The 25525-nt window shown below is 37.4% G+C and overlaps 1 protein-coding gene across 1 annotated transcript; it reads left to right on the top strand.

The window, feature by feature from the left end:
- The first annotated feature begins 920 nt into the window (after positions 1-920).
- LOC111024175 (kinetochore protein) lies at positions 921-23770 on the top strand. The gene is given in 13 exon segments (XM_022301787.2): positions 921-1631; positions 1932-2118; positions 2428-2646; positions 3361-3451; positions 3538-3717; positions 7028-7117; positions 9764-9871; positions 22422-22475; positions 22552-22666; positions 22776-22933; positions 23039-23134; positions 23406-23453; positions 23455-23770. Coding segments are annotated over 12 exon segments (1422 nt in total). The 5' UTR covers positions 921-1631; positions 1932-1954; the 3' UTR covers positions 23554-23770.
- The last annotated feature ends 1755 nt before the right edge of the window (positions 23771-25525 follow it).

Genomic DNA, 25525 nt, shown 5'->3' with positions numbered 1-25525 from the left:
ATTGGGCTTGGAATCGATTTGGTTCATAGTGTTTGGCCCAAAACCTAATTTATCATAAAACAAAGTGGATTAATATTTAAATTTAAATAAATCCATTTAAAGAATTGGGCTTGGCCCACAATTACCCAAGCCCAATGGTCCACCAAAGCCTATGTAAACGTCTATAAATAGAAGGGACCTCATTCATTTTGGGGTTCAGAATTTCAGAATTGAGAGAATTCACACCAAATTGAAGACTCTCTTGAAGACTTGAAGATTCGAATATCAATTTGAAGACTTTGAATGCTTGAAGACTTGAAAACCAAATTCAAGAAGAAGCATGAGATTGAATCCACTCCAGAAATTTTGTGTGAACAATAATAATAGGGTCAAGAAGGGGGAGAATGCAAAAAAAAAAAAAAAAAAACTGGAATTGGGATCCCGGACCGGGATTGGAGGATCTTGGTCCGGGTTACAAGGATCCCGGTCCGGGATCCCAATTCCAGTTTTTTTTTTTTTTTTGCATTATCTTTTCCAGTTTCTTGTAGCCCTTATTGTCCATTAAATCTCGGGCATTTAATGCAATTTTGGCACGACAATTATGAAACCTTAATTTTTTTTTGTAATTAATTCCGGACAAATCTTATGCATTTATTTTTGGATCATGCAAATCTTTTTTTCACCCTAATTTACTTATTAGATAATTTAATTTACAGATTTTTTGTGTGGATTGATTTGTTAATTAATAAATTAATCTATATTAGATTCAAAATTTAAAAAAAATGGTAAGGGTTGAAAGAAGAGATTTGATGAAGAATTTTACTTAAAGTAAACTCGGATAGTTTTGGTAATTTTACCAAGACAAAAAGTGGGAGGAGGTCACAAATTAAGTCTTTTTAAAAAAGGGGTCAAATGAGTTATATAATAGGGGTGGAAATCCCAATTTCCCCTCTTCTTTTCCCGCCCATTTTGGACGGGTTCTCTACATCCTCCGGCCTCCGACTCCCAGATCTTTAAGACCTACGCTCTAACAAAGTCAGATCTGCGATATCTACAACTATCGGCGATTTGAACTTCGTCCGGCGAGATCTAATGATCGTAACAGCAGCGCGAAGAACAGTTTTGACGACAGTTCGTGGCGGCAGTTCTTCGGGCGTTGTCTGACCTTTGGCAATGCTTCATCTCGACAGCGGCAACGCCCCCTGTAGTGTTCTTCGACGATCCCCACGGCGGTAGCTTACCGGCGGTCGGCATCGACAACAATTGCCCGGTATCAGTATGCGTCTCTGTGCTTAAAGATTGATACGCGGCTTCTCCGGTGGTCTTCGACAGTAGTAGTGACAGCATCTTAGATTCGTGAAGCCGGCGAGTTCGTGACATTTTTTTCATCGATTCGGTGACGTTTGGCGGTAACCCACACCTAGGCGAAGCCCGATTTGAGTTACTCACCCCCAGCCGCATTGTTTCGGCATCGACGCACTCTTATTTAGACTCAAATCGGCGTTATTCATCGATTTTCGGCATAGGACCAGCAAGCGTGGATTTGGAAGCCTGAACCTCTTCGGCGTCAACCCACTCCTAACCCAAGAGGTTTTAGTGTGGGGTTAGTAGGAACCTTGAGGCGAGCTTAGTAGCGTATTAGGAAATTGGGTGTAAGTAGCTCCTACTTGTGGGGATGTTTGCTCTTGAATGTATAAATTGCTTGGTTTTTTGGTTGGCTTTGAATTTTTAAACTACACTTGCTATATTGTTAATGGACTGCTTGATGTACATGTTGGTTATTGTTTAGTTTACCTGGAGTCTCACCTCAATTACTTGGTAGAGGGAATTTATCCTTATCCACGCGCAATTTTGAATTCTTTAGTGACCGGTGTCAATTTTTATCGTGTGGTCTTCCTTATCTATTGCTGCTGCAATTTTTTTGCTCTAATCCTGAATTTTTATATTTCTAGGTATTGAAGAGACATAATTGGCGATGTCAAAGTATGGATTGCTAAGGCTTCCGCCCGCAGACATTGCGTTGCTACTTGCACAGTTTCAAATTGCTGCTGTAACAGAGGGGGACCTCCTCCACCCCTCACCAGATCTGGTTTCAGATCTTTACACACGTTTATTGATCTACCTTGACTTTCTCCATGAGTAATTCCTCTGTTCATAGCCTTTACATTAACAAGTATTTGTACTAAGTTTTCAAAGGAAAGAGACAGGAAAAAGTTTATTTGTATGTTAGCAATCGCTCCCTCTTTTCAACATTTTGACGTCTATGAAATTTATGGTGTGGATATGTCGTGCACAACTCAAGTTTCATTATCAATGTGTTCATGAAGTTCCCTCACTCTTTTTCCATTCTAGATCCATGAAGTATCATAACTATGAACTTCTAATTGCTCTATGCTTGAATCCGTTTTAAGAAAGGTCAGGTTTCATGGTTGTTGGATATTGGTGCAGGGAAGACCAGGGACAAGTTGAGTTTGCTGCCTTAGATCAGCTTGAGAACCCTGATCTGCATATGGATTCAGTCCGGATAATGAAGCTGAACCTCAAATTAAAGCATGTCATTGCCTCTCTTGACTGCTCAAAAAAGTTTACGTTGAAAGATCTAATAAAACCTGATACAGATAGGACTGAAATTTTCCTTAGTACAATGCTGAACTTTTGCATTCACAAGTATGGCCTTTATCTTCTTCTCGTCCTCCACATTCTCTCTCGCTGTTTACACATGAAAAAAACTAGAGTAACAGATTATTAATTTGGTTTATAAGGTCTTCATGGGTTAGTTAGCTAACTTAGCGTGTAGCATTAACCAAGTATTTTATAATCAATTCTAAGCTTATTAATGAGATTCTAATGAATCGTATAACAATTTTTAGTAAACAACTAAATTAAATGAGTTTATTATTTAACTATTACTCATGTTTGCCGTATTTATGTAAGTTTTGCTAATCACATAATATCTAATGAAGGCCACAGCTTATAATTTTGCTTGTTGTTAATTTTATTATTGGCTTATTGAGATGTTTTTTAATTGAATGACATTGTGCACTGGTCTACGAAATCTGATAAATTTTCTAGCCCGTCATGGTAGGCATGTTTTCTTCATAATGATTAGATAAACAGACAGACGAGATAATAAAAATTTATCACTTCAATTTGTTATATTTTAGATGCTGTCATGATTTCTTCTTGGTAGTTACATCACACAGCTCCATTTTCTTATTGAGTACACAGGGAGTTCCATGCTGGCTACTTTGATAAGGATATATAGTTTTTTCTTTTTATTGTCTTTTGAATGAATTTCATTTTTAGAATCTCTACAATGCAGCATAATATATATAAATATATGTTGCTTATCAGTTATCATTGTTGTATTTCCGTTTGAAGAGATGCCAAAATAGTTCTCCATGCACCAATTATTAATGAAGTGAATACTCTTGGTGACCAGCAAAGAGAATGGGAGGTTAAGATTTCTCAGGTATTTAGATCTCAGCTTATCTTTTTTATTTGAAAAAGGGTAGATATATATTATATTTTTCATTGGGTTGAATTTGTGTGTTACAGTTGAATGCAGAGATTGCAGAGTACAATGAAGCAAGAGAAAGGGAAATACCCTTTGTTCAAGATATTGATGCTAAAGTGAAAGAACTACATCAGATAATTGGAGGCCTTAACAATCAGCAGATGTCATTGCGCGCTTCTATTAGGAAGTTGAAAGAGAAAGTTGGAGAAATGGATGAGAAGGTTAGATCATTAAAAACTGTAATTTTACTTTTATGTTCATAAGACAGGAGGATAATAATTGTTTAGACTCTAGTTTAATCACCATTGCTTTTTCGTTCATGTGACAAACATGTGGTGATAGTTAATGAGGAAGGGGAGTTTTTTTTTTTATGGGTGGATAATCCTCTTCTTATTTTTTATTTTTAAAGTTTAGGAGTAGAAAGATTGAACATGGGGTTTAAGTTCTTTTTGATAGAGATTTCTCTCTCTCTCTCTCTCTCTCTATATATATATATATATATATATATATATTTATGTTTCTTGAAACTGAAATGGACCCATAAAAAAAAGGGAAGATGAGGTACCCTCGCAAGATCAATGGTTTACAAAAAGGATTCTCACAGGATCAATGAGTTACAAAAAGGATTCCCAATTGGTAAAGATATGCAAGAACTCATAATTCCTAAAAATCTTTAGAGAAAGAATACCAAAAGATCCCGATAGCAAGATTCAATCCCTTTAAAGACCCGATGATTCCTCTCGAACCAGGTTCTTTTGTTTTGTAAATCTTTTTACCGTCATCTCCTAAGATGTTTGTTTGTTTGTTTTTTTTTCTTTTGGTTGTGTGTGTGTGTGTGTGGAAGCTTTGTTTGGTTTAGGTTCGTGCCGAGGGGGGCGAGAATAAAAGCTTGAAGAAGGTTCAATTAATTTATGAGCTCGTTGCCCTGTAAAGGATCTTTTTCTTTTTATACAAAAATGAGAAACAAAACTTTCACTAAGAGAAATGAAAGGATTCAAATAGCCTTTGGGAGGATTAGTAAAAGAATTTTTGCTGAGAGTTTCCACTTTTGTTCTTGATCCAAACTTGTGTGTCTTGTCTTGGTGTGGTTTCATCATTTGTGGTCATGCCTTTTTGCTTCCATAGTGTCAGGTTGTCTATTATAGAGTTTTGATATCTCTTTATATGAGGTTGAGCATTTGAGGGATAATGGGGGAGTCGTTTTAGATCCTCCATTTTGGGGGACAAGCCATATGCTTTGGCAATTTAGCTTCTTTCTTGTTTTGTGATTTATTTAGCTGGAAACAAATAGGAGAACATTTATGGGGTTAGATGGGTCCCGAGAAGAAGTGGAAGGTTGATTCACTTTAATGCCTCCCTTTGTACTCAACCTTTTTTTTTTTTTGATATCCGTGAGTGTTCGAGCTCGCTTGTGCGCACCTCGACTAATCTCCCATGGTAGCCGCCTGACCCTACAACATTTGGTGCTGGAAAACACATAGGAATTAATTCCTAAGATAGGAGGAGCCATCATGGGGTTTGAACCCATTCCCACTTAATTAACCCTAGCCCCTTTGGACCAATGAACCAACTATGATGGTTTCCTTTGTACTCATAACTCTATACTTTTTGAAATGATCTTTTATTTTATATTACCAAAAACTGGTGGCCTTTCTTGTAATTTGCTTTTGTGCCCCTACTTTTGTTTGGTCCTTTTTGTGTGGGCTTTTTTCATCTAAAAAAAATATATTTGTTGATGTAATTATATTTTTGACTCGCGATTTTTGAAAAGTCTTTTATTGTTGTTACTTTTACTATTAAACTTTTGTTGTGCATTGTCCTAGATTGTTATACAAGGAGCCGTGTCAAAAGAAATACTCCAAGAATTTGGTTTTTGTGGGTCTTCAAGGTTGGTGCAGCAAAGATCTTGAGTCTTTGTTGGAAGGTTGTGGTTTGAGCACAAAAGCAGGGATAATGTGGATTAATGCAGTCAAAGCCATGATGTAGCGTATGAAAAGAATTAAGAATCTTCAATGAGAAAAGGTTAGAGTGGTTTGAGGCTAAATAAGTGTGTTCTTTGTTTGAAGAAGGAAGAAGATATCAGCCACCTTTTCTTCATTGTCAATATAGTTGTAAGATTTGGCAGCTTTACTCAAATAATTTGGTCTTTTGTGGGTCTTCAAGGTTGGTGCAGCAAAGAATCTTTAGTCTTTGTTGGAAGGTTGTGGTTCGAGAACAAAAGCAAAGATAATGTGGATTAGTGCAGTCAAAGCCATGATGTGGTGTATGAAAAAAAATTTAAGAATCTTGAAATCTTCAATGAAAAACGGTTAGAGTGGTTTGAGAGACTTGATTTTGTTAAACTAGTAGCAGTCTCTTCTCTTGGTGTGGTCTTTCCAAAAGTTTTAGCAATTACTCTAGTTTTGAGATATATCTTGCTGTAATTCTTTGTTTCTCTGCCAAAACAGTTAAGGAAAGCTAAGTAAAGATCTCCAACAAAGAGATGAATGGTGTGACTTGTTCAATTATTCTCATCTGATGTGTGTCCTCCAATTATTTTATATATTACTCTCGTTTGGAGATTTACGTTTCTTGGTTTTCCTTTATTTGCTTTGTAGTTAATATTTTGTACAAGTTCTTAGTAAAGGCTGCTCAATGGCTATCAGATGCCGTTAAAGGAAATTGGTGTATAAGTTTTTGAAGTTGTAACACTGTTTTCTTTGTTTAAGGAGAAGGACTATATGGTATAAGGTTCTCTGGATATAGATTCATCTATATTCAGTGAGTGAGGCTTCTCAAATAAAGATGGTATTGCTCTTGTTTTTTTCTTCAAGTAGTTGGAGACTAATTTAAGATAAAATTATGGTTATTCTGGTAAAAAGAGAAAAAGGGAAAAAGAAGATGAAGAAAAAAGAGAAGAAAGTTGTAGAGTAAGAAAAGAGAGGAGAGAGGAAAAAAGAAAAGAAAAGAAAAAAAGAAGGTTAGAGAAAAGTAGATAAAAAGAGGCTAGTTATAACTTTCTTTGGAGTTTTGAAATCTGAAACATTTCTGGATTATATCTCAAGTGGAAAGGAAAGGTCGTTTGTAATAAAAAGGTTACTGAAACTGTAGCAAGAGTTGTGTGCTTCTGGTTTTGCTTTTCTTGTTGCTGGTCTTTAATAGAAGATGATGCTTTTGGTTTGTGGCTTTGAAGATGTTGTTCTTTATGAAACCTTAAGCGAGTGATTAATCATGGTGGCTAGAGTTCCAGACGATGCCTAGCTTTTTGTTAAAAGTTATTTTGTTAGGGTGTCAAGTGTCTGTTAGTGTAAGTAATGTGTGGATACTCTTTTTTTCTGGCTGTCTTTGTTTGAGATTGTTTTGGTTTTTTGAGTTGGATTTTGAGTTCTTGTGTTTTTCTAGGCTTTAGGTTGGATCGACTATGATCCTTATTTAGGATCTTTTGTTTCTATCTTTTTAATTTTTAATTTCATTAAATGAAAATTTTGTTTCTTTGCTACAAAATTTTTTTTTTTTGCCATGTCCTCATGGTTTTCTTTTGTATATTTTCAGATTTCTAACGCAGAATTTCTCTTGGTACAAAGTGTCCAAGAAAATGCAAATTTGCGTTCAAAAATTGTTCAATCGCCAGATAAGTTGCAGGTATTTTCCCTTGGTTCTATGTTCTTTATACCCCCATTTTCTTAACAGAAATAATGTTTATATTCTCCTTATATAAATATGGCAGACGTACACAACCAATGGCCAATACTATATAATTAGGTATCAACAGTGTGATGCATCATTGTCATATGGCATTAACTGAATAACAAAATTTAGATGTTAGTGCTACGTTAAACTTTTTACTTTGTTTATATTTCATGTGGTCTTATATTTTAGGTAAAAATATAAAAATCGTTCCTAAACTATAGGAGTTTTGGACCTTGAGACTTTTAATTTAAGCAATTTACGCCTCAAACTTACAACACCGTTGCAATTAAACCTTTCCATTATGACTCCCTAATAATAATTGATTGGAAAATGCAAATACCAAAACTAAACTGTAAGAGTAAACAATAAAAGATGTTACAATATTCTTATAGTACAACATGTGGGGGAGAGAATTCAAACCCACTACCTTTCGGTCGAGGATATATGACTTAACCAATTGAACTATGTTCAGGTTGGCAAAAGATGTTATAGTTGAATTTAAATTTTAGATTAAAAAATCATAGGTTATTTTGTGACAAAAAGCAACTATATGATAAGATTATTTATTTATTTATTATTATTATTATTGTTATTTTTTAAATTACATAGTGTATTTGGCATCTCTTGGTGTAAATTAACACTACACCCCTTTTTCACCATCATAAATTTTCTTTGTTTTTATCCAAGAAGTTTTATGCAACTCCTTTGGACTGAGGTTGTTTCCCTCCTTTTTGAATTTTTCATACATCAATTTTTCATACATCAATGAAACTATTTCTTATCAAATTCTTTTTAGACTAAAAAATTAAAAACAATTATATCAACTATTAGAAGATTATTTTAAATTAAATTATTAAAATACTAAGTATGAAATGGTCATTAATGTTTGGAGAATATAAGATATATTTGAATTTTGATGAGTTATATATTGTTTAAAATAAAATTGTTAAATTATCAAAATAAAGTTTTAAAAAATTATTAATTAATTGATTAGTTAAAGTCTCGCTGTTAAGTTGGTGGTTTGGACAATGACAACTAGTGGAGAACGGGTACATTGGAAAAATTGAAATAGTTACTCGTCACAATTATGTTGGGAGTCTTTTAAACTCGAATGAAGAGTGTTAATTGTGTCCTAAGCCTAACTAACCTTCTATGGATCAAGAAAATTGCTTGAGATAAGGGGATGGGTATATTCATAATTTGAGCTAAAGGCTATTGTTGTGGTCAATGTTGGGTGGGATTGGGATAGGTACATGGTATACATAATAATAAATTAAAAAAAACTTTGAGTTGGGGTTGGGTCAGAGCCATGATCAAACTTGCGAAAAGGATATAGAATCCATTGTTTTTTCGATAAGAAACATTTGATTTCATAGATGGTATGAAGTTAAAAAAAGAGGGGAAGACCCCTATCCAAGGGAAGTTACAAAAAACCTTTCCATTAGGAAGTGAGTGAAGATAGATCATAACTATGGAAATCAGATGTAATTTACACCAAGACAACGCCAAAAAGAAAAGTGTCTAAGAAGCTATCATAGCTTATCTCCTTGTCTTAAAAAGATAAATGGTAGTTTCTCACTGTCCATGTTGACCACAAGAAGGGTTTGATGATGTTGATCCACAAAGTTCACTTTTCTTAAATGGATGTCCGGTTAGAACCATAGCTAATGATGAGAAAGGATCCCCTGGAGTCGTGTAGACCAACGAAAAGTGAATACAATGTGTTCCCAAAAGAATCTTTTTCACATAAGGGACACCATCCTGGAGAGATGAAAAGCCAAGGGATTCTTCTTTGCAGTTTATCATGAGTGTTGACGCAATGGCGGCTCAGTTCCCATAAGAATAACTTAAAAATTTTTTGGTTCCTTTACAAATTTCTTGGTAGATGATTAGATTTGCTTTTGAACCATGGGAGGCAAGTTGTAGCGAGAGATTTTTTGGAAAAGAATCCACTATTGTTTGCGTTCATATCAATGATCATCCCTATGTGAGGACTGGTGAGCGGTCAATAGATGGGAGAGAGGCCCATTCTGTGATTATCCCTATGTGAGGACTGGTGAGCGGTCAATAGATGGGAGAGAGGCCCATTCTGTGATTTCTGCTTCTTTGAGCCATCTCCTTGGAGTAAGATTCCAGCTGATTGGATGTATTTTAAAGATATTGGATAGAAGCTTCTTTCTTTGTAGACAACTCTAAGAAAAGAGGCAAGGAACGATAGAGAGGTTCCGAACCCGCCCAATGGCCAGTCCAAAAGAGTGGATGCACCGTTTCCTACCTTAACAATGAATTCCCTATCAATCTGATAGCAGTTATAAAATACATTGTAATAATTTAAGAAAATTAAGGTTGAGGTCAAAGTTAGGGCTGGAGTTATGATTGAGCAAGTAAGAACATAGATTAAGACACGTAATAAGAAACACTTTATGAAGTGCAAGGGTTAACCGATCAAATAAAAATTCGAGGTTATAATTGTAAATAACTCCTATAGTATAGAGGTGATTTGTGAAATTTTCCCTATGTTTGATAACAGTGCACTAGGTGCTTTTTGAAAAATTTTCTCAATAAATAATGAGTTCAATTTTCTCTTCTACTTAAAAGAGGGCATTGGAGGAGAAGAAATCAGCTAGGGAGGAGACAAAGAATGCAGAAAGATTGGCGATGCAAGCTTTTCAGGAAAAGACTGGCATTGTTGAGGTTTATTCAAAGGTAACCCATTTAGGATTATGCTGGTTGGTTCATTTATGTTATTTCTCTTTATCTAAATATATTTATATTTTTGGTCTAAAATTGAGTTTGTGCTACATTTTGCTTCAGTTGGTTTCAATGGGGTGGGTATGGTTTTCGTGGGTTTCTTTTGGCTAGCCTCATTTTCTGATACTTTCGTGGGATTAAAATAGAATTCTTTTTTTTAACTGCCTTGTGGATTTCAAAGCCTTAAAAGATATTTAAAAAGGGCCCATTAGGCCATTATTTCGCTCGACTTCACTATGGCGCTCACCTTGCCTTATGGCTATGGTGCACCATGGCTAGCACCATGTTGAAGCCGCTCGCCATGGATGCCTTCAAGGCACTATTGCCCAAAAATGCCATGCCTCATGCCACTTACCTCAACATGGCTGCTACATGCAAAATACTTTCTTCTCTTCATGGTTTATCTAGTTTTTGCATCAACTCCAATTTTTAAGTGTGTTTTATTATTATTATTTTATTGCTGGAATGGGTCTCGTGTCTGCTTACCTCTTGTGTTTTTCTGTTACTAAAATTCTAAATTTAACGTTAGATCACATCATATTGAATATTTATCTTGAATTTTTATTAGTTTATTTACTTGGTAGTTCTAGTGAGCCCAAAGTGGATAATATCATACCATTATAAAATATAAAGAGGCGTAACACTCTTTGTTCCTAAAGCTCTAATATTTCAGTTGAGCTTTATAGCCCAAATCCCCTCTACATTGCTTGGTTCATTGGAATTATTGTATTTAGTAGAAGAAAATAGGTTTCTTTATCCACACAACCTATTTTACCTATTGTGAGGTTTGATCCAGAATAGGCACAAGCACAAGTTCAAATCCCCAGTATCCAGTTGAGATTGTTCCGCTAATATGCTTTCATTAGTACATGTTAAGAGATCTTTTCTGATTTAAACGTCTTTCTTCCTTTTACTCTGTTGCCCATTTTATATTAATGTTACTAATCCCAATGGTAGCAAATCTATATATATACATGTTAAGAGAAAATGGGTATATGTCTCAACATGCAATGTAGAATTTTTGGTAGCTTAATAAATATTCAATTGGTGATCGGTTTTCTCAAAAATGCTTTCTCAATCCCTTTATAATTGATAAAGCATTAATGAAACTGGAAGATGGTAGAATGCTAAGTAAAAAGGAGCTATTTTGGAAGTGGAAGAAAATTGGTCATTTTAAGTTAGAGGGATGGAATTAGCAAGAAGGATGTGGTTTTTGGCTATGGAGGTTGGATTAAAGTGATAGACTTAACTCTTGAATTTTGTACAAGACAAGCCTTTGAGGCTATTGAAAGTCATTGAGGAGGTCTGATGAGTATTTCTTCAAAGTCTTTAAATCTCTATGATTCTTCTACGACTTACATCCAAGTTCAACAGAATTGCCTAGGTTTTCTGGCCGCTTTCATAGAGATTTTTTATCCAAAATTTAATTCCTTCACAATAAGATTATCAAGTTTGAGGGCAGGGTTTCCATTGAGGAAGATTTGGTTGTTTGAAGATCTGGATCCTAAGAATTTTCCTAATTCTTTTGACTCCAATTGAATTCTAGAAATTCTGGAAGATGAAAAGTCTTCTCTTGTTAGGCCCTTTGTTAGGCCCTTTATTTATAGATATGAATGCCCTCCAACTACCAGCATATTAAACGGAGATCACATGCAGTCTCTCAGCTGACCACAAGGTGCAGGGCAAGCAATCCATTGAATGTTTCTCGCCTAATGTGAATGCGGTTAAGCAATCCAAAGGGATTCCAGACAACCTCATTAATGTGCATGCAAGCACGATTTTTAAAGAAGCTAAGAAGGGTTTCTTCCTCAAAGATCGCACATTGGACACTTGGGATGGCAAAAAAACTTGCGGGACTCGATCCCTGCGGGTACCTGACCTGATCGGGTCGGGGAATCCTCGTCCCAGGGACGGGGTCAAACCGGGGATCCCAATCAGGGTCCTCGAGGGGGACGGGAGGGGAGCTCCCCCCGTCCCCGCCCCGTTAATATTTTATTACTTTTTCTATTTTTTTATATAATAATATTAATATAATATTAATTTTATAAATACTTTTTAACTTTTTTAAAACCCAAGCTAATATCCCATTTAGCTACTTTTTGTTCACTTTTTATACTAGTAATAACAAAAATTAATTAAAAAAATTAATAATTAAAATTGCAAATATAAAAAATATTGGGGAACTTGTCCTCGATCGGGGAATCCTCGCCCCGTCCCCACCCCAAAATTTCGGGGACGGGGCAGGGATGGGGAAAAAATCCCCAATGGGGCGGGGATGAGAATGGCCCCATAGGCTCCGCCCCGCTCCGCTATGTTGCCATCTCTACGGGGACTGAAGAGCCACATTTAATATCTGAAAAGGAATCAGTTGTCTTGAAAGGATGCCTCGACACTAATAAGGAATTAATCCAACAGCCGGATTTTTGGAAAGATCAGTAGGTTAGGAGCTTTTAATGTTAACGTCCTAATAATTTTATATCAAACAGTTGGATTTTGGTTTCTTTAGGTGTGGTCAAGGGGGTTTTAGAGGGTTTTGTTGTGGGAAGAGACGGGACAAATCTTTCCCATCTTCAGTTTGCTGATGATACTCTCTTCTTTTGTTCGAGGAAGGAAGACTCTTTTAGTAACTTTAACATCCTGTTATCGTTTTTTGAGGCTAGCTCAAGGCTCAAGATTAATAGAGGCAAGAGTTTGCTTTTGGGTATTAATTGTGATGCTGCCAAACTTCTACATTGGGCTCCCTTGGTAGGGTGCGAAGGGAGTGTTTTCCTGACATCCTATTTGGGACTTCCTTTGGGGCATAATCCTAAGACTCTTCCCTTTTGGGCCCCAGTGTTGGATCATCTAGAAGTGTCTTTCCTAGTGGAAAAAAGGTTTTTTTTTCCTAAAGGAGGAAGATAAACGCTTATTTGGGCAGCTTTAAGTGGGATTCCGACGTACTACTAGGGGTGAGAAAACGAACCCGAAAAACCGATTCGACCGACTAAAACCGACCGAACCGATGTCGATCGGTCGGTTTAAAGGACGAATCGGTCGGTGTCGGTCGGCTCTTCCAATATCACAAGAACCGACCGACCGACCAACCAACTTTTGAAAAAAAAAAAGAAAAAATCTAAAATTTCTTCCATGAGAGAGAGCTGCGAGAGAGGAAGAAGAGGATAAATGATTAACCGAGTGAAAAAGAAGAAAGAAGTAAAGAGAAGAAAAGAGAGAACGTAGGAGAACAAAAAAAGAAGAGAGGGAAAAAAGAGAGGAGAAAGAAGTTGAAAAGAAAGAGAACAAAAATGGATGGCTAATAGAGAGCCACGTGCGTGAGAAAATGTAAAATTAAAAAATTATGTTTCACATGATTCACGTGAGTTTTTTATATATATATAATTATATATATTTATTTTATATATATATATTTATTATTATTATATTTTACCTTTTTACCATTTTTTCTTCCCACCTACGTGGCTTTTCAATAGCCCTTCATTGTTATCCTATTTTTTACTTTCTCGCTCTTTCTTATCCCATGACCCATTCCTTCTTTTCTTTTTCGTTTTCTCTCTCCGTCTTTCTTTTCTTTCTTCCATGTCTTCCTCTCTACTCTTTCTTCTCTTTCTTTCTTCTTCCATGTTCTTCCTCTCTACCCTTTCTTCTCTTTCTTTCTTCTTCCATGTTCTTCCTCTCTACCCTTTCTTCACTTTCTTTCTTCATTAGATCTCCCCTGTATTTTAGTCACAAAACCACTCATTTAGAACCTTTTTAGTTTCGAATTTAGTACATTCTAGAAACCGACCAAACCGACCGACCGAACAGTTGGTTAAACGGTCGGTTTGTACAGAGACAGAAAAAAGAAAGTTTCCGACTGACCGAAACCGACTAAGTCGGTTTTCGGCGTCAAGGTCGGCCAAAAACCGACCCCGACCGACCGATGCTCACCCCTACGTACTACCTCTCTCTTATTAAAGCCCCTGTGGCAGTTTATAAGTGCTCGAAAAAATCATGAGAGACTTCCTTTGGGGGAGGGGGTTGACGAATGGGGTGGAGTTCACTTAGTTAATTGGGGGTTGTTTCTATGCTGTGCAGTAGGAGGTTTGGGCATTGGGAATTTGAGACGTAAAAATGATGTCCTTTTGGCTAAATGGTTGTGGCAGTTCTTCCAAGAGCCTAATGCTTTATGCAGAGGATTATCGTGAGTAAGTATGAGCTGCACCCTTTTGACTGGGCCCAAGACGGAGGGTTTAAGGTTTGTGCTAATAACCCTTGGAAGGCGATCTCCTCTGGTTTTCCTTTCTCCTCCCAATTTTTGTCTTGTGTAGTTGGGGATGGTCATGAGACCTATTTTCGGAAAGACCTTTGAGTGGGTGAAAACCCTTTTTGTTCTTTATTCCCTCGTCTTTTTCTTTTCTTGGATAGGAGGTTGCATTTGGTGGCCTCCGTCTAGATTTTAAGGGGGAAGGGTTGTCTATTTCCTTAAGCCTCAATCGGTCTTTGACTGACAGACAGTCTTGGAAGTGGCTGAGTTGGTTCATATGCTCTCTGATGCTCCTTTCTTTTGTGATGGGAAGAATTTTCGAGTCTGGTCCCCTAGTTCCTTTAGGGGTTTTTGTTGTAGTTCATTTTTTAAGCTTTTGTGTTCCCCTGACACTCCCCCGCTGCCCTGGTGTTTGTCTTGCTTTGGAAAGGGAAAATTCAAAAGAAGATAGGTTTTTTGTGTGATAGGTCTTGGAAAGGTTAACACCTTGGATCATATTCAGAGGTGGTCTTCTTCTTGTTTGGTGTCACAATGGTGTGTTCTTTGCAAGCAGGATTCGGAGGATCTTGATCGCATCTTATGGCATTGCCAGTTTTCCCAGGATATTTGGGGTAGGGGTGTTCACGGGTTGGGTAGGGTCGGGTTGGGGGTGTTTTTGGGACCAACCCGAATTTTCGGGTTGGGAATTTGTGGGAACCGACGTGTTGTAAAACGATGGCCAACCCAACCCAACCTAGTCCGGTTCTTCTTCTTCTTTTTTTTTTCTTAATTGATTATTTAATTTACTTTTGTTTTGTTTATAACATGAACAAAAAAAAATATAGAAAAATCAAAATCTTAATGTAAGCACAAATTCAAATATAAATTCAAAATCTTATTTAATTTACTTTTTGACCAGCAACGGACGGATCTACTACCCGAACAAATCTGTTTTCAATATATATAATGAAATAGTTAGCCTAAAAATATAATATGACCTAATATATATAAAACAGAGAACTTTGCTAACAGTGTAGAAATTATCAATAGCTTATGTTGTCCCTTTTATTTAGGAGGTCCTAGGGTGATTATTGAAGCTTTTTGGGCCAAAACCCAACAGAATGAGATGAGATTTTAATAGTTCAAGAGATTTTGTTGTTAGTTGAATAAGGCGTTGAGAGAAAGAGTAAACCAAAGCGGCAGCGGCGACGGCGAGAGGTGGAGACTAGAGCGGCGGCGGCAAGAGGTCGAGACGGGAGCAAGGCGGCGGCGGCAGCGAGAGGTCGAGACGGGAGCAAGGCGGCGATGGCAGCGAAAGGTCGAGACGGGAGCAAAGCGGCAGCGGCGAGATTGTAGAGAGAGATGGGGGAGACTTGAGAGGATGATGAAATTGAAAAAGAAAATGGCAGAGAAGAGAGAGAATCAAAGATTTAAAATGGAGAGGAAAGAATTGAAACCTAAAATCAATGGTTGAGATTTAATGAAATGGATGGATGAAATTGAATATAAAGAATAAGATTTTAATTAATAATTGTTAATTTATTATATATATATATGTAATATTAGATTATTAGTAATATAAAAAAAACATATAATCTCGGGTCGGGTCGGGTTGACCTGGGATTTTCAAAAGTCAACTCGAGACCCGACCCAACCCGGTCGGGTTGGGATTTTTCCAACCCAACCTAACCCAACCCACGGGTTGGGTTGGATTCGTCGGGTTGTCGGGTTCCTTGAGCACCCCTAATTTGGGGGCGGTTCTTTGAGATTTTTGAGGTGGCTTAGGTTCGCCATAGAGATTTGGAGGAAGTGCTTTGGTTTCCTCCTTTTCGTGAGAAAGGGAGTTTTTTGTGGCAGACTTGTTTCTTAGCGATTTTGTGGGGGATTTGGTTGGAAAGAAACAACAGAATTTTTAGGGGGGTGGAAGGAGACATGAAGGCTATTTGGGATTGGAAGCCCTTTCTTTAGGTCTGTTTCAAATTTGTTTTGTAATTATCAGTTAGGTTTTATTCTTTTGGATTGGAAGCCCTTTCTTTACGTAGGGTTCCTCATTCTTGGCTCCTTTTTTGTATGCCCTTGTATATGTGTTTATGTTTTCATTGGTCTCAATGAAAAGGTTGGTTTCTTATAAAAAAATTTTTTTTATATCAAGTCCTGCCCCTTGATTATTATGGAGTTTTTTCGAGAAGCCTCCCTGAGAAAGATTTATAGGCTTTTGTAATTAATGTTGTGGACTCTGCCAACATTAATGTAAATCTTGATTCCTCGATTATTGCATGTAGTTACTTTGCCTAGAAGGAAATACATTACACTTTTTGCTTTCTTTTACTCTAAAAGAAAGTTTGGAGTAACACGAGGTATAAAGCTTTCTGACCACTTTCCTTCCTCGTACTTATCCTGAAGCTGCTGGGCCCCACACCCTGACATGCTCTGCCGCCTCTTGTGACCCATCAACCTCTCTATTAAGTTCCTTTCCCTCGATTCCCGCACCACCTATCACTTCCCCTGTTCTTTCACCAAAAAGGCCAACATCACCATCAACCTCTCAACAAAATCCCTTTCTTTTGAGTCCCACACCACCCAATCTTTCACAAAAAAGCTCAACATCTCCATCTTTGAAACCGCCCTCTCTTGACTTCCTATCACCCCCAAATAACCCATATGCCCGTATCCCATTATCACCAGCCCCATCTTTCACCAATTATCCTTCTTCCTCCCCCGCTCCTTGGCCATAACCCCTTTTCAATCTCATGTCACCTACACCTCTTCCCATCTCTCCACACTCTCATCAGTCTTCATCCCTCCATAACCCTACTCTGCTCCTTGAAGGCCCAAAACTTGCTGTTAACATTGTAGAGAAAGCGTATTTCTTTTTTCCAGGTACTAAACACTCCACAAACTCCCTTGTTTTTCTCTCTTTCTCTCTGATTCCGAACAAGGAATCTCTAGCACTTACCCTCTATCCACTGAGCCCCCCTCCCCCGCATCTCCTGCCATCCCTGCAAACATTGGCCTCTCGCAGTATTGCTCTGCCCCTGCTTTCCCGAGGCAAGCATCCAACATCCCCCTCTTTGCTTGTTTGATCCCACCATTCACCCATCTGAATACCTACAGGTGGTTGTCCTATGGCTCTGCACTATGGGAATGGGCATCTTTCCCATCCCCTCCAAAGTCACAAAGATGATGTTATCCAACCGAAAAGAATACAAAGGAAAACGGAAACTAGTAGGCTTTTTATCTTCCAGCAACTACGACACCTATCCGGTGGGTCACCTATTGCACGATGATCATTATCTCTTGGAACGCGAGAGGTCTTGGCTCATGGGACAAACGCGCCTTGATTAAAAGCCTTATCACCAAACAAAATCCTACCATCGTCATCCTACAAGAAACAAAGTTAGACAAGGTGGACGACCTCACCATCAAGTCTCTTTGGAGCTCTCGGGATATTGGTTTGACTGATTTGGATGCTTCTAGTTCTTCAACGGGTATTCTTATTATGTGGAACGATCCCTCCTTGTATCAGACATCACTATGGGCCTTTTCTCATTAACCATCCTTATAAACTTCTCTGATGGTTTTAAATTTTGGCTTACAGGAGTCTATGGACCATCAAGAGGAAAAACCTAGTTTCTGGCGAGAAATGGAAGATCTCTCGTGCCTCTGATATGAGTTTTGGCTCATTGGTGGGGATTTCAACTCCATCAGATGGTCGCATGAGAAATCAAATTACCGTCGACCAACCAGAAACATGGGCTGCTTCAACTCCTTCATTGAGAATGCAAATTTACAAGATCTCCCCTTAACAAACAGGCTCTACACCTGGTCTGATTTTAGGGAGGACCCAACACTCTCTTTCGATAGATTCCTTGCAACCAAGGATTTCCTTGCAAAATTCCAGAATGGCTTGGTAAAACGGTTAAATCGCCCGACATCAGACCACTACCCCCTCCATCTCTCTTTTGGCTTGGCAAAATGGGGCCCTACCCCTTTCCGGTTTGAAAATGCATGGCTTCAACACCAATCTTTCAAACCTTTGGTTGATTATTGGTGGCATAACACTCCTCTCCGAGGCTGGTTAGGGCCCTGTTTTATACAAAAGCTAAATGGGCTAAAACAAGTCTCGAAGACATGGAACATTGCCACATTTGGAAACATCATTCAACAAAAGAACCAACTTCTTTCAGAGCTCTCCCTACTGACCAGTATAGAAGAGGATGTTGGTTCTGTTCAATCTTCCCGAAGGAAATCCATTAGAGCTCAATTGCTGTCCAACGTGGCCAAAGAGGAGATCCTATGGAGACAGAGGTGCAAATCCAGATGCCACATGAGGTGACCTAAACACACCTCCTTTTTCCGCAGATCAGTGGCTGCAAAGAGGAGGAAAAGTTCCATCACAGAAATCCTTTCATCGGAAGTTACTAGCCTCTTTGAAGAGGTTGAAATTGAACATGAATTTCTCTCTTTTTTTGATCGGTTATACACCAAAAAAGAAGGCTCAAGATACCTCCCCACGCCTCTAGATTGGAACCCAATTACTGCTCAACAAAGTTCCGATTTAGAGCAACCATTTTCAAAGGAAGAAATATGGAGGTCAGTAAAGGATTCAGGAACAAACAAATCTCATGGGTCCGATGTTTAAACAATTTTGGAACACTCTTAGGCCCGACATCATGAGGGTGTTCCAAGATTTTTTTAAGAACGGTATTATCAATGCAAGCCTCAACGAAACATATATTTGTCTCATCCCAAAGAAGGTTGATGCTCGAAAGGTTGGAGATTTTCGTCCCATCAGTCTCATTCATACCCTTATAAGATCATTGGTAGAGTTCTATCCGAAAGGCTAAAAAGACTTCTGCCACACACCATCACCAAAGAACAATATCCTTTTGTAGCTAGAAGACAAATTCTTGATGCATCTCTAATAGCAAACGAGATCATTGAGGAATGAGATAGGAAAAAGAGAAAGGGAGTGGTCATAAAGCTTGACATTGAAAAGGCATTCGACAAAGTTGATTTGGATTTTCTTGATGAGGTTCTGGCCGCGAAAGGTTTTGGAAACACTTGGAGAAATTGGACTCGGGGTTGTGTCTCTTCAGCAAATTTCTCCCTAATTATCAACGGTCATCCCCAGGGTAAAATTATTGCTTTTAGGGGTCTCCTCCGTCAAGGGGATCCACTCTTCCCCTTTCTATTTATCTTGGTTGATGTTTTTAGTAGATTGATGACACATGCAGCAAACAACAACCTTATTAAAGGCCTTGATTTTGGGTGCAACACCTTGTCCTTTCACCATCGCAGATGACACCATCCTTTTCTCTCCATATGAAGACTCCTCCCTCACCAACATGTTCAACATCATTAGTCTCTTCGAGGTAGCATCCGGGCTTAACATAAATCACCAAAAATCCAAAATCTTGGGGATTAATCTAGAGGAAAGCGAGCTGTCATCTCTAGAATTGAAGTTTGCTAGCAAAAGAGGTAGCTGACCTTCTACTTATCTCGGCTTACCACTTCATTACAAGCATCGGTCTCTCACTTTTTGGGATCCTATGATAGAGAAAGTCCGAAAGCACATTTTATCTTGGAAAAGCTCCTACATCTCTAAAGGTGGAAGCCACACCCTCATCCAAGCCACGCTCTCAAACCTCCCTGCCTATTACCTTTCCCTCTTCCCTTTGTCCTCTAAAGTGGCTCAAATTCTGGACAGCATCTTCACAAATTTCGTTTGGAAAGGCAATAAGGAAAACAATGGTCTCCACCTAGTCAAAAGAGCTATTACACAACAACCCACCCACGAAGGGGGCCTAGGGATTGTAAATATGAAGATGAAAAATAGAATTATCCTTGCTAAATGGCATTGGAGATACATTAGGGAGGACACGACTTTTTGGAGGGAGGTCATCGAGGCAAAATATGGTAAAGTATCCTGGAACCACAAACCCATCTCTTCTTCCCTAACCTCGGCTAAGAGCCCTTGGAAAGCCATTTTAAGGACACATAATCTGATTTTCGACCGGCTGGCTTACAAAATCGGTGATGGCAGTAGCATTTCTTTTTGGCAGCAACCTTGGTTGAATGGAGAGCCCCTCAAATAATCTTATTCCCTCCTTTTTGCATTAACATTGAGAAAAGAGGCTCCCATTTGTGCTTTCTGGACAGATCTAGTCTCTACAAAGCTATTTGGAAGGGTATTTGCCCAAAAAAAGTCAGTTTTTTTCTTTGGGAGCTTAGTCACCGTGCCATCAACACAAATGGCAAGCTACAGAGAAGGCTCCCCTACATGGCCCTTTCTCCACAGTGGTGTACCATTTGAAAAGTCAGCTCGGAATCACAAGCGCACCTTTCTACCGCCTGCACCTATTCTTCTGCTTTTTGGAGGATCATTCTCAACTCATTTGGATGGTCAAAGAGTTCTGCCAAATGATCCCCTTGTCCTTCTTGATGCCACTCTTGTCGGGCACCTTATCAAAAACAAAAAAGAATTGCTTTGGACGAGTTTTATACTTTTATACAAGCTTTCCTTTGGACTATTTGGGGCGAAAGAAACCAGCGGACCTTCAACGAGAAACAACAACCTTTTGAGAGGTTTTTTGATGCTATAGTTTACAAAGTTGTCACTTGGTGTAAAACTTCTCCTATTTTCTACCACTATAGCTATACTTCCCTCTTGAAAAATTGGAAGTGTCTTACGTAATCCTTCTTGGACTTTTGTAATTTCACACATCAATGAAATTGTCTCTTACACTTAAAAAAAAAAAGAAAGTTTAAGTCTGGGAATTCCAAAAGCCTTAGTCTCGGTACTGGAAGAATCTAGATGAAGTTATTGAAGAAGTGCAAGTAAACTTGAATGAAGCTTTCAATGAAGAAAGAGAAAGACATTGTGAAGGTAAGAAAGACAAGAAAATGTCTCTCTCTTATGGTTCAATAAACTCCACAAATGAAGGTAAGGCTCGAAGGAATTCTACCCTTGATATTTCAGACAACGATTTTGAAGATGAAGATGCACTGGTTAGCATTAGCAGCTTAGATTCTTCTCGAAAGTCTATAGACCTTTCTTTGGGTGATTATTGTGATCAGTCCTTAGGAAGATTTTCAGACCCCTTTAATGAAAAACAGAAAGTTGAAAGTCAGTAAATACAAACCAAACAGTCATTCCTCCATATTTTGAAGAAGTGGGGATCACTTTGATTCCAATCGATTTGGATCTTTAACTTCTAAGGTGAAGGATCATCATTAAAGTTGAGTTTCTATGTGTAAGGAGTTTATGTACTGCAAGGAACCCTCAGTTTCTCATTTTGCTTGGCTGGTACGTGTTTGGTTTGGCTGTGCTTTGGTGATTTTGTCTTTGAAGTTGATGTTTCAGGGTAGCTGTTCGTCCCAGTTTTTGGTTGATACTCATTATTGAATAAGCTGACTCCTCTGCTTTAAGACAATATTTTCGATCTTCAAGATGTTGAATTGGTGCATTTCTTTTCGAGTTATCCTTGGTCAGGCTTCCTTGTTTTGGCCTTAAAGGTGCCTTTATACGTGGATTTCACGGGGATTTGAATTCTCTTTGCAGACTTCATTTTATTGTAAGTCTCAAAGGCTGATGATTTGGTTTCCAAGGAGTTTTCCTCCTTATTCTTGCTGGTTTCAGCAGATAAAGAGACTTCGTTGGTCCAAGTATTTGAAGTGGTTTTTATTGTCATGCTTCTCTTATTTGAACAAGGGGATTCTTTTGGTGTTCGGGTTTAAAGTTGAAGTATCCCCCCCTGCCCCAAAGTCCTCTAAAAGGTCTCTTCTATACAATGTCCTCTCATCGGCCTTACTCTGTTACTTCTTTGGGTTTCTTCTCCAATGAAAAGCGGCTTGACTTTCTATGGGAGTTTGCAAAAGTGCTAAATAATATGGCATGTTGAGAAGAAGCTCGTTTAAGAAGAAGATTAGATCTGCTTTCTGAATGGAAGTTGGAGTATGATACACTTTTTGGCAAAGTTCAGAATCCTTGGGCTTGATTTTGATCCAAATTACAATTATGCTTGCTGATGGTCTCTTGGCTCTCGAAGTTTTGGCAGCTTTCTTTCTTTTGTTACATCTTTTAGCCTAGCTTCTGGGTTTTCTTTGTTTAATTCCTTATGTATTCTGAATTTTCCTTTTGCTGTTTTCATTTATTTTTCTTTTGGCCACTTTCACTCCCATTGGGAGTATGCATCTTGGAACATTGTATTTCCTGAAGTTCTTGTTCTGAAAAATTAAATGTTCTATTGGTGATGATGAATCTTGACGCAACATTTTCAGGTTTCCAGGAAAATGACGAAGCATCTTGCTCAAATGCACACTATACAGGAACAGGTTTGAATGTGCCATTTGTGCAGTTGAGGTGTCATGGAAAAATTGTATTGGCTAAGACGTGCCCAATTTTTAATAGGTGAACTCAGCTAAATCTGTTGAAAAAGAGTTTAAGGCCTTGAAAGCTAAGCTAAGTGATGAGGAACTTCTAGATAAGTCGCTTCAGGTCAAAATGGTTGAACTTCAAGCAAAAGGTGGCTTTCAATGGAGTCTTCTACTTCATTATTGGACTGGTTGTTTAGTGCCCTATTCTTTTCTCTGTTTTTTCTTGTAAAAACAATGTGTCTTCTTCTTTTCTTTCAGTGCAACAGTTGGAAGATTTAAGAAGGCAGACAGAGAAGGGGAGAGATGTGAAATGTGAGGAAGCTACTAAGGATTTGAACAACGTGCGGTTGGAGGTTGAATCCATGAGGCTTGATCTTGAACAAAGGCAAAGCAACGTCGAAGCAGTGCTCATGGAGGTTTTTTTGCTTCTTAATCTTTATCTTTTAAATGGACCTACTCTAGTTCACTTTCTCATGACAAGAATTCTTGTTTATTTGGTTTGCTCTTTATTTTGGTGGCAGGTTGATGCCGTGACTTCAAAAACCAATTCCATAAGAGAATCCAGCGTTCATAAACAGCAAGAATTACTACATAAATGCGAGGATATTATAAAAGAGGTGAACCCCATAATTTCACCTGTTTATTCATTCTATCTGCTTTTGCTCACGTTTTTCAAAAGTTGGAAACCGAAAACCAGATTTCTATTTGAAAAGTTTGTACACAAATTTGGACACATTTCTTAAAAGCAAGAAAGGAATTGTTACTAAACAGGAGAAACAAAAGTATTATCAAATGTTCCCAAGCAATTCACATTCTTTTTTCTTTTAGTTTATGTTTCTGAGTTGAGTGTGCAGTTAGAATGGTTATATGTATAAATGATAATTGCAGTTTCACCAGTACACAAACTCAGTTGGGGCTTTGATGGAAGTGGAGCCATAAGGAAGAGGAAGAGGAAGAGGAAGAGGAAGAGCTGGCACCTTCCATTGATAAGGTGAATTTCTGGAAATCTGTAGTCTGTTGCACTTTTGATTTATAATTTGAGTTTCTTGCATTAATCCATATATGTAATCCTGATCCTTTCTTTGAGCTTCTGACTGTTCAGTATGTGCCATTGCTGCTAATCAAACAGCTCATGTAAATATTGTGTTTGTTTGTAAGATTGATGTGGAGTTTGCTTCAGATCAGTTCAAACATCTTCTGAAGGATTATATTTTCTTTCCCAATGTAAAATGTGGTTGGTTTGTCGTCTCTAATTCTTGTTTCCTTGGGCTGAAATCTAGATGGTGATCATGTCGGAGGATGGTAGAGATGAACCACTTGAGCTATGCTCGGTTTAACGAGTAGTGAGATTGCTTACCTTTAAAGATAATAGAGAGTAATGCACATGAAATTTATCATTTTATTTTACTAAATAAATAATGACATCCATATACAAAACATAGGAATTTTAAAAATCTACAAAAATAACATTCAAATCCCAATATTATATAAAGCAACATGAACTTTATAATTTAAAATTTATTTTGTAATTTTAATTATTTCAATTTTTTAAAGTTTGATATTTAATTATTTGATTCCAACACTATCAGATTAAAAAAATTAAACTAAAATTTGAAGGGTATATCAAAAAATCTGACTAAAATAAAAGAGAATGCAAGACACCGAGGAGAAAAAGATACCCAAAGAAAAAAGAATGATAAGTTTTTGCGTGAAAAAAGTTGAAGAAAGAGTAAGGAAAACCTTTTTATATATTTGTTATGGGATAAAATTTTTAGATTCCAAAACTTTTCAAATTTCATTATTAATTATAATTAAAAATAACTAACAACTTTTTAAAATTAATTTATAGGAATAAAGAGAAAATTTACCTATTCTAACTCTTTAGGCAATAATAAAAAAAAATTTAACTGTTTTACCCAATAATTAACTTCTTCATTTGATGATTCTAAAAAAATTCTAAGTAGTTGGGGAGGAATGTGGATGGGTGGGCGAGAGAAAATAAAGAATTGAAGATTGATTTGAGAGAGAATTAACGAGAGAGAATAGTAAGTTGAATTTGAAGATATTTAGTGAAAGTGATCTTGGGATAGAGTTGAATGACAAAATTGCCATAATAGAGAAAAAATTAAATTAAAAGGATAAAGTTGAGAAATAAGAATTTTACATATAATATAGATCTAAGGTGAGAAGCATTTGAAAAGAAGTGAAAAGTACTTTTTTAACTACCTGAAAGTAGTTGATTATATAGTTAAATGTAGGGATTAGTACATTGATGGGTTATACCTAATTACATAAAAGATGAAATGTACGTAATTTACACTTTTGTCCTGAAATAAACTTATTTAAGATGGTACACATCACTTAAATTACAAAACTATCCTCTCTTGTATATACACATTAATATTAATTGATTTTTAAATTCCATAATTCATTAATTGGAAGGTTATATTTTGAATCCCATGATATTTTCTTAATATGATACTTTCCAAAAGAAGCTAAAATATCAAAACATCAAAAAATATCTCCAAATTCCCCAAATTCGAAAACCCCCAAATTCGAAAATAGTGACGATTCGTGTCTTTTTCTCCGTTCGCCGGAATTATTCATCCGACTGCTTGCGCCTTCTCCGACGATTCATCTCGATTTCGTCTGCCCCTCTATTCGTCTGCTTCGTCTGTCTTAAAGGCTTAGTATCCGTCGCAGAGTTGTCTGTTCCCGTCGTCAAGCAATCCGTTTCTGTTCTACCATCGTTCCGTTTCTGTCCGCTCCTTCGTCTCCAATCCCCACCTCCGTTTTTCTCTGTCGCCAGACCAGTTCGTCTCCGTTTATCCCGATCGAAAAATTTGCATTTTAATATATCCTAATATATCCTAATGTTGAAAATCTTGTTTTTTTGTTTGTACTGTTAAACCCTTTTCTTGTACTATTTTTTTTTGGTATATCTTCCAATATATCCTAATGTTGCTTCCATACCCAAGTAGTATCCAATAGTTGTATATATAGAGTTA

Source organism: Momordica charantia (assembly GCF_013281855.1).
Source record: "Momordica charantia cultivar OHB3-1 chromosome 4 unlocalized genomic scaffold, Mcharantia_2.0 BLBB01000004.1, whole genome shotgun sequence".
Lineage (NCBI taxonomy): Eukaryota > Viridiplantae > Streptophyta > Magnoliopsida > Cucurbitales > Cucurbitaceae > Momordica > Momordica charantia.
The sequence above is the reverse complement of the archived record's forward strand: the minus strand, read 5'-3'. Positions and strand labels throughout refer to the sequence as shown.